Genomic DNA, 12283 nt, shown 5'->3' with positions numbered 1-12283 from the left:
ACCAGAAGCAACGATGCCGGAGCTCCACTCCAAGCCACCTGAGCTGACGGCACTTCCCACCGTTCTCCACTGCGGCGTTCCGTCGACGCCAGCCCGCGGGTCTGGAACCTTCCCTGGCATTTGGAGATGACTCGCAGGGGCGATACGAGGGTGCGGCCACGCAGACCCAGGAAGGCACTGCTGCCAAGCTGGCCCAGTGGCGGCTGCCCCCACGCCGGGTACCTCAGCCGCCGGGGGAGCGGGACCCACCTACGGCGCTCGCCTTGCGCCGGGGAGCGACGCGGCTCCACCGGCTCCCGCCGAGGCAGGCGCCCACCGCCTCCGTCGGCCCTGCGGGAGCGCCGGCTCCCGTTTCAGAAGGGGAAGGGGGCCCGGGGGGGGACGGGACGGGACACCACACCACAGCACCCCCCGGGCAGCCGCCGCCGCAGGGGGAACGCTGAAGGGCGGGGCGCCGCCGCGTGCCCCGCTCCTCACAGCGGCCCTGCGGCTCGCGCGCGCGCACGGGTCGGAGTTTGGGCGGGGGGCAGGGTGGGGGGGTGGCGAGAGTCCTCTGGGCGCGCGGCGCCGCCGCTTCCCGCCGGGCCCCCGCGGCGGCGCGGGCGGCACGCGCGGCCGGTGCCGCCGGGTGACGTGCAGGGCGCGCGGTGGCAGCACCTCCCCGCGCGCGGCTTAAAAAGAAGAAGAAAAGAGGGAGCGAAACATGAGAGCCCTCGCGAGCCGCCGCCAGCAGCAGCAGCCGCAGCCGCAGCGGAGGGGGCATCGCCCGGCACGGCCGCCGCCGTCGTCCCGCCTCGGGGACACCCTTCCTATGGGACGACAAGTGAACGGCTGCTGCCGCCCGCTGCCCGGCCCGCCCCGAGCCTCGGCGCCTCGGCGCGGCAGCTGCTAAACCTGGTGCCGCTTGCGCAAGTTCGCCGACCCCGAGCATCCTCCCGCCGCGGGCGCGGAGGCTCGTTGCCCAGCTCCTTGCCTCTCCGCGCCCGCCTTTTTGGAAGCGGGGGTGACCGAAGTGCTTTTTAATTGCCGCCGCTCTTATTCTCCTCCAGACTTTTCTCTTTCTGGGGGAGGGAGGTGGTTTCCTGAGCTGAAGTGCAAAGAGAAGTCCGTGGGATTCCCCTCCTCTGCCCCCACCCCCCTTTTTTTGGTGCATTCACACGCTCCCTCAGGCATGATGCTCAAGATGCTGCCGTTCAAGCTGCTGCTGGTGGCCGTGGTTCTGTGCTTCTTCGAGGGGGATGCCAAGTTTGGGGAGAGCGGCGCCCGCAGGAGAAGGTGCCTCAACGGGACCCCTCCGCGGCGGCTGAAGAAGCGCGACCGGCGGGTGCTGTCCCCGGAGGCCCCGGCCGGCGGGGAGGCGATGTGCCGCGGCCTCTACCCTCGCCTGTCCTGCTGCTCCCGCTCCGACGCGCAGGGGCTTCTGCACGCCGAGGCGAAGGTAGGCACCCCCAGGGCTGCCTCGGCCTTTCCGGAGCTTTGGGGCCTTAATGGGTGTTTTGGGGGTTTGGGTTGCTTTTATTTTTTCCCGCGTGGAGCCCGTGCACCAGCCGCTAACCTGCTGCGTTCCCGGGGGGGAGAGATGCAGCGGAGCGGGGCGACCGCCCGTTTCTGCCTGGGAGGTGAGGGCGAAGCAGAAAGATGACACTGGTGCTGATACATGTTCTCAGGAGTCGCGGGGAGCCTGACTGCGGCAGAGCTGCTGCCCTGGAGGGGACGGGCGCTCCGCGGGGGGAGCGCTTTGCCAGCTGCCGACGGCTCTGCCTGGAAGTTCTTGTCCGCTGCCAGTTTCTGCCACGGGCGCCGGACTTGTCCCCGTGTGGTCCCAAGGGCCGGGCTGGGAGCAGGTACCGGTGCCGGGAAAAGGTGGACTAGCTGGAGGGGCTTCAGCTGCCGTCCGGGGACCGGCAGCAGCGGGGCTGGCACACTCACTAGCGGTGCTTTCCGTTTGTTTTTTCTGGGGTAACAAACCTTGTCAAGTTTGTTCCACATGTTTGGTCAGGAAGGGTTTTGGGTAGCAGTAGACGGTGCCGGTGTACCAAACTTTTGTGGTGTGCAGCCTCCTCCGGGCCCATGCACGTCTCACGGGTACCTACCGTGTGAACTGCAGAAGTCCCCTGAAGTTTCGTCTCTCGGACCCTGATCTAACAGCTCTCCCGATGACCGTGTTCTCTTTCTCTGTACCAAGGTGCTGTGACATCCGTCTCTCTTTTCACATCACCTGGCAGCCTCCCTGCCCAGTTTCAAGCTGCGGTCATGTGAAAGGAAGCACCTCCTCTTTGCTCACCGATTTCTTAACAATTGTCAGTTCTCTGCATCCTTTAGCAAGTTAAATCCTGCTTATCAGCCTGTTGCTTGGTTTTTCAAAGGAGCTGGTCACCTAACCCCACAGGACAGTGTTTGATAAGCTCTGCTGTGATGGCCACTTGCATCCAGGGGTACGCTCAGGAAGGGAGGTTGCTGAATAATGTCATTAAGAATCACTGCACGTGAAATAAACAATCAGGTGTCATTTTATTTTTTCTTTTCTTTTTTTTTTTTTTTTTTTTCCCCACATCCTGGTTTAGGTTTAATTAAGAATTCCTCAGTTACAACTCTGTAGTTGTCAAGGTCTGAGAGACTCTTGGAAAACTTGTGTTTCAGTCTTGCTGGCCCAAGCATAATAAAAAAAAAAATACCCAGCCTGAATCGAATTTTTATGCTCAGTTCACGGTAGATTTCACTCCATTCTCATGTAAACAGCTTCTACGAATCAACATATGTGTCTGGGTGGTATCTCTCACTTTGTTTTGTAACAAAAAGCCATATTGCATCATTTAATTTGCTCAAGTCATGCAAATAGGAAAAAATCAATAGGACAAAAAGGGGTCGACTTATCCTCCTCCCCACTAAACTGCTGCCCACACACAGAGTCCTGTTGCTTATGGCAAAAGAATAACAACAACACCATTGTGTTTGTTAGTTGGTTCACTAATGGGTGAAACTGGAGAACATCATTCTCCTTCAGTCCCCAGCTCTGTCCAAATGTTCATGCCTTTTGAGGGAGCATTTGTCCTACCCCCTCTATTCCCAGATGAGTGAGAACTGTCTTACTACAGGTTTTCAGCTGCAGATCTCTCTTTATTCATACCATATGCAGCAGCAGTTTGAGATTCAAGGCAGATATATTTCTTCATGTTGTCTAGAGACAATGTCATTAAGCTCCTGTGTGATAATTGAATTAAACTATAAACTAACCACATACAGATAACCTGAAAGTTCTAGTTGGGAAAAGAAAAAAAAAAAAAAAAAAGAAAAGAAAGGAGAAAAAAAAAAAGGAAAAAGAATAAGGGCTGGAAAATATGTCCTTAATTCACCCTGTTTGAATGTCTCAGTGGCATATATGCTACCAAAATTATTCAGTGCTTGGAGAGCCTTGTAGTAATTGGCTGAATGCAGTGACTTGGAAGTTGAATTTTGGTTAGTTTTCCATACCCATTCAGTTGAAGGGTTTATTGTCTTACTATTCCTTGAAAATATCTTTTAATTACCTTTGTTGTTTTGGTGTTTGGTTTGGTTTGTTTTTTTTTTACTAAGGGTAGTAAAAACCTGATGTCAATGTGAGGAACTGACCATATATGTCACAGTAGCTATTTCTGAGCTGTTGAACCTGTTTTTTAAATAAAGATTACACTTTTAAACAGACATTATTTTACAGGGATTTAAAATCAGACTGTTTTCACCACAGATGAACATTTATGGAACTCACAAATCAGCTTTATCATATTAATATATGTTTAGAAAAAATGTCAAAATACATGTTAATTTATACTTGGCAGAATGAGGTGGTCATTCCACAATAAAAGGCATGGCAAACGATTATGGAATACATTTGAATGGAACTTTGCTAAAACCACATTGTTTAAACTGAATTCTACTACAGTTCCAATAGCAGGTTTTTTAAACTCCATCATATATCTACAGGATGGAGTGGCTGTGGCATAAATTTGAACGCCAACTTCTTAAAAAAAAATAAAAAAAAAAAAGAATTGAGTGTGCTCAGGAGAGATTTTTTTAACAGCTTCTTAGTTAAGACACCAGTCTTTGAGAGTTTCTCACCAACTTATTGATTTGTGTTTATAATGAAAACACTACCGTTGACTGCAGTTTGAGGAGCAAAACTGGAGCTACCATGATGAGCAGATACAACATTGCAGTGGTGCAAGTAAGATTTTTGCACCCTGTTGTTGACATTTAACTCTTTGTCTTCTAGTTTTCTGCGATGTCCCCTTGTTTATGAAAGGCTACTACATCTCAGTCAAACACTGTAATATCAATTTTTCTAAAACTTTCCTGATAGCCTGACAGGCACAGAAGTCCTCTCTACCTTGGATGGTTTCACAGCCAAGGCTGTCAAGGAATGGGTGAAAAGTAATTGTTTTCAAGTGTGCCCTTTTACAATCATTTGTTTGCTCTGGCTCTTTCACGAACAAAGGCTATTGTTGAACACATCCAACTAAACAAATAACTCATCTTGGGGTCCCTTTAACAGCTGCCTTAGTACAATGATCTATTTACATATTACCCTAAAATTGAAACTGAACTCTTTAATGACATAATCCAGCACTATAATACAGAAGAAGCATATGTTCAACCCAACAGCTGAACAATCTCGTAAGCATATGATTTTTAGCCATAAATGCTTGTATACCAAATACAGCTCAATGCAATGACTTATTTCACTGTTGTTTTTTTTTTTAAATCTTAACAACAAAATTATACTGCCTTTCTCAAACTAGATATGACAGAGTACACAAAACGTCTGACAATATTCAAGGTACAGAATTTCTATTGTTTTGTCTTCTGTTTCTTCTTCTTTGCACTATTCTTTTTGTTGATAAACCAATTTAGTATGCTATGATTTCCTGTGCATTCCAGGATTTATCTTACCTTAAGTCTACCCGGTTTTCTTTCATGTGGCTAGAGATTAAAGGATGATCTTACAGATGTTGTAAATTAGTCAGCAGCAGGCATAATCATTATTAGGCATGTTGCAATAAATGTTTGGAAGTTTTACATATTTTCCATAGAACAGTTAGTTTAAACCACTGCAGTTTGATGGTTTCACATATGACTTTAAAAACTGAAGCAGGAAATTAGTTTACATTTCTTCAAAAGGCCAAAGCCATTGTCAAATTTAAGGTCATTTTCAAAGTAGAGATCCAACAGAAAAAATCTTAATTCAAATAAGTATTTCAGCTTTCACTTGAAACTGGTTTAATAAACTCCAGGATAAATACATTATTGGTTATACTGAAATTCAGAATGTTTGTCCTATCTCCCAGCCAGGACAGAGTTATACATCAGACCTCACACAGAGCAAATGTTACCACCCTATTTTGCTGGAGCATTCTAAAAGTTAAATAACATTGTACTTGATTTTCAGATAATTGATTGACTCTCATTCCTTAATCTTCCGATTAGCTGTTATATGACCAAGATTCATTTCAGAAATGACATGAGGGGGTGAATTCCTGTGGTTAATTCCTGGATAGCAGCTGCTCAGGGGGATTAGGACCCTTTTGTCTTAACTTTGAGGACTGAAATGTTGGCAAGCATTACTTCTCCTGTATCACCAGGCAACGTCAATTACATTTTCCACAAGAAACAGTAAATTAGCTTTGTTATCCTGTAATTTTTTTTAGTTTTTTTTTTCCTCTTCACAATGCATTCTGGAGTCTTCCACTAGAACTCTTTTCTCTGTGCATCACCATGGAGTTAATTCAATAAACACACTGAATATTTACCTAGTAATATCTCATATTTACTTGTACTTCTAAACATTCCATCATATGTGACACAGCCTACTGCCCGAGATTGACATCTGAGGCTTTTGCAAAGCAGGTGACTACTGAATATAGGCAAGTACCCTGAAGAGTCTGTAGTCATGATACACTTTCCTTTGGTGGAAACACCAAAAGAGGTCATTTCATCCTTATTTTAGGGGAGCTCCCAGCTTCTTGGTGATGTAAACAAAAAAACTTAAAAAGTGGCATTTATGGATAGTGATTTTGATCATCCTCTGTTGGCTTCAGATTTTGTTCTGTCTGACAGACAGCAACTTGACCCAGTGATAACAGGCCACTGCCCGTCAGAACCACAGCAAGGCAAAGTACCAAGGTCAGGATGCTACCATGCCTTAAGAAAGTCCAGCTAACGCAGAAGATTGACTCAGCAGTGTGAATTACTGCAAGCATAGGAATCCTGTTCTCTGCTACCTGGATTGCACTCCTAGGCAGTATTAAGTTCAAAGTTTTAGTAAATATGCATTTTGGTTATAGTATATTGCAGTTATCTATATATTTTTAGCTCGTGTCTTCAAAGCATTTTCCCCTACATCTACCATATCAAGAACAACATCTGAAACTGAAGAAAGAAGACTAAGATTAACAGTTCTGCTGCTATGGCCAAATGAGCAATCTAGAAAAAAGAATCTAAACTTTTTCAGGAAAGAAGGGGCTGGGGCTATGGAAGGAATTCAGGGCCAATGCAAATCTTTTGCCATACATGCTACAGGCAGTCAATTAATGACTGTCTTCTTCAAGGTTTGGGGAAAAAAAAGAAGAAAAAAGAAGATGAACCCTTTCAAAAAGATGTTAAGTCAGCTACATTCCCAAGAATGGTCTGAAGACAGCTAATAAACCATGCATGGCAGATTAACGTTAGAGACATTACTTAATTGCAGGTGCTATGAAGCTGAGGACAGTCTGAGAACAGATAGTCTGAAGAACAGAACATTTGATGCATGTAATGATCCTGGCAAAGCTGGGGGAATTCTTTTTGAAGCTGATGGCAGCTCTTTCAGAATAAGGGTAGAAGCCAAATGGTGTTCTTCTAATCAGTGGTCCAACTATGCCACTAAACTCAGATGGCCTTTTGACAATATGTATATGGTAAAACTGAATTTTCCTGGTAAGAGTTTGTCTTCTAAATTAAGGTTCCTTTAAATAGTTTTTTGTGCACCTGTACAGGCCGTATGTTGCGCAATATTTCGAAAACTTCTCTGCTTAAAACAATGGAGAGTGCATTTCTTTTAAGTGTTTGAGGTTTATGTAATTATATCCATAAATAAAATGCTGAGTACAGAACTGTTTTACCAAAGTAGAGCATCCTAGAAGAGAACTGACCTATGAGACAGCATACTCAAATGTATCAAGAGTCTTCATGCACTGAATAACTTCTTTTATCATTTTATCAAAAGTAATTTAGATAATTTCCTTCCATGTTATGTTGCAAGGGAGTGACATTGGAAAGTCCTTCTGCAAATCAACTCAGACGAACTGGAGGAAAAGTGTGGTGATATTTTCAAATGAGCTGTTTACAAATATTTACAAGCTTCACAAAATATAAATATTTACCGTGTTGATATTTCTTAACACAAGCGTCTTTCAGTCTTTGATTATAACTGCATTAAACAAACAACAGAAAGAACCTGAGCTTTCATTTTACATTGGATCAGATTCAGTCCCTCTCAACTGCGAACACATTTCCCACTACCCACCATTGGGATGAATGATCAAAAAATAATCCATGTGGTTAACAACAGATTAACAAAGTGCACTGCATTCAAAGACTAATAAAGACAACTATGCTGTTTTCCATTATTTTTCACGATTTGATGACATTGTGCTTCTTAGGCTCCAGTGTTTACTTAAACACATCACCAGTCGTGGTTTTGTGCTTCTTCAAGTTCTACGCATAATATATGCTCTTTTTTCAGGGCAAAGTTACAGTTTCAGATTCTACTTTTTTCACTTATAAAAATAAATATTTGAAAACATACAGCTTTTCCCACCTCCAGGTAGTTTACATGAGAGTGAGCAAAAAGCAGAGCAGCATTTAAAGATGAAAAATCCAAGGCACCTGCTGAACTTGGCAGCAGCCGTTTCAGTAACCAAACTGCAGTATCGTTCAAGATACACCTATCTAACAAATACCTAAATATGATTTTCCTGGTGTGTTTTCCTGGTAGAATTTTTATTTTTAGTCTGTAAATATTTAAATAGGTCACCTTACAAGTTAGGTTTTTAAGTATTTCTCATAAGAAAAAGGCCTGCTCATGTAGCTCCTCCTGATATAAATGATCTCTAGTTCAGATATTGCCTACGTGATTAAGAGATTGCCGGCATGAGTCCATAAAATAACTTGAGTACTATGATTCTTATTGAGAAAGAGGCAAGCACTCAAGATCTCACTGTACTAATGGCATACTGCGCATTTCATAGTAATAATTTTTGCACTTCCAGAACAGTGACATTGAAACATGATGCATTTATAGTAACTCTATTGGTTCTGCTAGCATTATTTATTACATTAGATTGTGCAATCTTTTTTTGTGTAAGATGGAGAAATAGGTCATATGTTTATTTGTCTCTGTTTTGTGGCTTGCAGATACCTTCTGTTACCAACAACACAGAATGTGTGAAGCTACTGGATGAAATCAAGTGTGCACACTGCTCACCTCATGCTCAGAACCTATTCCACTCACCTGAAAAAGGGGAAACACCTGAAAGAGAACTAACTCTTCCCTACCTGTGCAAAGACTATTGTAAAGAATTCTATTATACTTGCAGAGGTCACATACCAGGTAAAACCTATAACCAGCTATGGGGCTAAAGGATGTCTGTTTCAAAGTGTTGATATGGCCTGAGGGGTTACAGATCCAGCTCCTCACTATGTAAAATACCCGTTGATATCATGGGTGGGTTTTGCCCAGCCAAAGGCAGAATATCTATGGGACTTCACAGGGGATCTTATGTAGTGAGATAAATATTTTGAGCTATTTCTTGCCACCTTCCTATTAAACTGTCCATGAAACACAGGCTTTTTTGTTGTCAGAAGCACCTGAAACCATTACCTCTGCTGAAATACTGCTGTGTTCATTCGAATCATGTAAACAAGCAGTTGGCCATCCAAAAGGCTATACTAAATGATAGCTTTAAAATGCAAGAAATAAAGGATGCTGGCTGTTTGCTGTAGACTAAAAGCTGATTAGTAAAGTGTTTTTTCTGGTTTTGTTACCCTAGAAACTGATGTTTTTTCTGTGGGGTTTAAAGCACATTGAAATCAAAGGGAGTTATTCGATAGACTTCTGTGATCTTTGAATCACTTCCAACATGCTGTTAACGACTAAATTCTTAACTAACCTGATACTTCCTCACTATAGTCAGTAGACTTAGCTAGACCTAACCAAACCCAGAATTTGACCTGTGTTGTCTAATGCAATCACCAAATGTGTACTATCACTTGTAACTATATCAACAAAATAACCACAGAAGATGGTTCTTTTAGAAACAGTGTTTTTAATACACTATTATATTAAATAACATCTTTGGTATTCTCAATAGTAAATTATTTATATGTTTAAGACTGTCATTTTTAAACTATGCTTTTTTCCCTGTCCAAACACTACTTATAAATAATGGCACACAGGAGAAAATAATTAAACTGGTTAAATTTTTTTTTGTCACTAGCAACACACACTGGAAAAAAGAGTTGATAGCCATATGAAAAATGAATTTGTGAATAGTCATTTTTGACATATGAGCACAGCTTTGTAATGTAATATAAACATGTTTGGGTAAAGGGGATAGTTTAAGTGGATGAGATTTGGAGGAGGGGTTTTTAATTGCGTGTGTACGCTGTATACTTGTTTTCTCTGAAACCCCAAGAGTGCAGAGATTTTTTGCAGTGTTCCTTTACTGACTTGAGAAAACATTTTGAATTGACTTACTTTTTCCTTTACTGTGGTTTAACATGTATCTCAACCCATTCAAATATGAAAATATTATTATTGTCTTTATAAACTAAGAGATATTTCTAAGGCTTTCTTAAACCAGCTGTTTCTTGCTCTTTATCACATTCCCCAAAGCAAAGCAGCATAGATCATATGTTGCCAAGACTGCCTGCTGAGCAGCGATAACAGATTAGATATTCTAAATGTTTCACCCATATAAGAAGTCACCGCAAAGTTTTTTTGACATGAGTTTGTAGCTGGTACAAATGATGAGTATATTCTGCAAAGCAAGTCCCTCATAGTTTTATGAAATTCTGTGTTTATGAAAAACAATTTGTTTAATTGGAAAAAGTGAAAGAGGGAAAAGGGAGAAAGAAGGAGGAGGTGGAAGGAGAGAGAATGAGAAAGGGCTCAGCAGCACAGGAGCTATGACCACAGGAACCTTACTCCTCAGATCAACATAGTGGTGACGAATGACAAATTTATTTTTCTACAAAGTTTGTGTATATGTAAAACTGCTGAAGTGCATCAAGATGTCAAGTGCTTTTTGTGACCACCCAGGTTGCCTTGAAAGATAACCAGATGAAAGCATAACTCTAGTACTGGGCAGAGCACAGTGCTTTGCAGGAAAAGAGCTTACATGCTTTAGCATGAGTTAAAATAGGATTTTTCCTACATCTGTCAGATGCTAATAATAATTCTAAATACTTGTTCTGAAAGTAGGTTGTACTAACAAAAAGTTGTTGCATACTTACACCCACCAACAGAGTTAATTTGGTGATTTGATATGCATATGGTGGTACATATAGTGGTTGATACGTATACTAGGATTTCCTGAAGGTATTAATCAAGGTTCAGGTCCCTCTTTTTGAGAAGATGGCCTGTAGGATTTTAATACAGTTTAATAGTCTTACAAATTCTAAAATATACATAACTTATTTGGGTTTTCTATTTTACTTGTGAGACCCATGTAGCCATAATAATATTTATTGCAGAAGAAAGAAAAAACCCCAAAAATGTGGAAGCTGTGTTTTCAGCTTAGCCTGGAGGACTAAACAAAGGAAATTATCAGGCCCCCAGACCCAAGGTCTCTGGCAGTGATTCAGAGTGCATTTGTTAAAAAGTGAAATAATTACTCTTCCTCAATTAGGGAGCGCTGTTTCTGAACGCCAATACAAAGGAGTTCAAGGAAATTACTGACTACAAAAATAAGTTTATCCCTTAAGTCCTGCAAAAATGAGAAATATTATTTGTGACATAAGATAGCAGCATCATTTCTGGAATTGAAAATTTAGTGGTACCTATTAAGCAAGAAGACTGGGGACTTCTACATCAGGCTTTTTGTTGAGTTAGCTCCAGAAATTCATTTATTGTTTGGTCTCTTTTTGCAAAGTTGGAAACTCTTAACAGATCCTTGGTTAATTTTTTTTGAAGACAGCAGTTTACCCACCAGTTCTGGCTTTTATCAGAACTTCCATTGGCTTCTTTAGGAATATTCAAAGAAAAAGTGGACCCGATTCTTTATTCAAGCTGAACTATAACAATAATTAGGATTCTATGGATATGTTAACACAAAAGGGTGTAATGTTTCACAATGTCTATGAGATTAGAACTTCCCTGCTTCATTCCAGATGACTGTTCCCATTTCTTCTCATCTGATCTTTACTGTAAGTTTCAATTAAAGTGATTACTGATGGAGACACTGGTGTTAAGTGCCTTAATGAAATATTTTCAATCAATGTGAATTTTAGGTTTTCCAAGGTTAAAAGAGAAGACTTTTTATTATTCATTTAGCTAGTAAAGAAAGGCACGTCTGATTCTCCCTTTAGGCATGAGCAGAAACTTGATCCATGTCAGTGGAAGTGACATATTCTAAGGAACAAACCACAGTCACAGTGTGTTTTGCCTACTCAAGGATGTTGGACAGATTTTGGACTATGTGCTCTCATTTGAAGAAATGCCTTCCAGGTGATTGCGGGTAAATTCAGGTCCAGGCCCAGATCTGAATCCAGGCATTAACAGAACGGATGCTTGATAAGAATTTTTAAATGCCAGAGGCACCCCAGACCAAAATACTAGAAATCTGAGAAATTCTGCAACTCACACAACACTTCCAGAAGTTCTGACACAGTCAACTAAAAGTTACAGATAACATGGTCAAGCTGCAGGGATATGGTAGTGGCTTATAATGATGCTGCTGCTAACATCAAGAGGATTAACCCTGGCACTGTGTGTATGCAGGAATATGCAGTGTGTGACTATGAGAAGAGGGCCACTAGTCACCTGAAAACCAGTGGGAAATGATGTGAGCTTACTACACTGACACTGAACTTACTACATTTTGAAACTATTGATCTGGCATAATCTCTTCGATTTAGCTGTCACTGAGAGCTGAGAAGAGTGAGGAGAATGTGGGTTTTGTGAACAAATTCACATCTAGCTGTCAAAAGCGCAAAAAGGAAAAAGAGAAACCCAACCCAGTCAAACCAGGAAAATGCTTCTTTTACACAA

At 42.2% G+C, this 12283-nt stretch overlaps 1 protein-coding gene across 1 annotated transcript in view; it reads left to right on the top strand.

Moving 5' to 3' along the window:
- Positions 1 to 1164: 1164 nt before the first annotated feature.
- The window catches only part of HHIP (hedgehog interacting protein), a 70813-nt gene continuing 59694 nt past the window's right edge, over positions 1165 to 12283 (top strand). Inside the window, exons 1-2 of the mRNA XM_057416280.1 lie at positions 1165 to 1438; positions 8428 to 8623. Coding sequence (XP_057272263.1) covers positions 1172 to 1438; positions 8428 to 8623 — 463 coding nt within the window. The 5' untranslated portion in view covers positions 1165 to 1171. The remainder of the gene's footprint in view (positions 1439 to 8427; positions 8624 to 12283) is intronic.

The sequence above is a fragment of the Pezoporus wallicus genome, unplaced genomic scaffold (genome assembly GCF_028554395.1).
Source record: "Pezoporus wallicus isolate ANWC-B61680 ecotype Strahan unplaced genomic scaffold, APGP_CSIRO_Pwel_v1 contig_8732, whole genome shotgun sequence".
NCBI classification, from domain to species: domain Eukaryota; kingdom Metazoa; phylum Chordata; class Aves; order Psittaciformes; family Psittacidae; genus Pezoporus; species Pezoporus wallicus.
The sequence above is the reverse complement of the archived record's forward strand: the minus strand, read 5'-3'. Positions and strand labels throughout refer to the sequence as shown.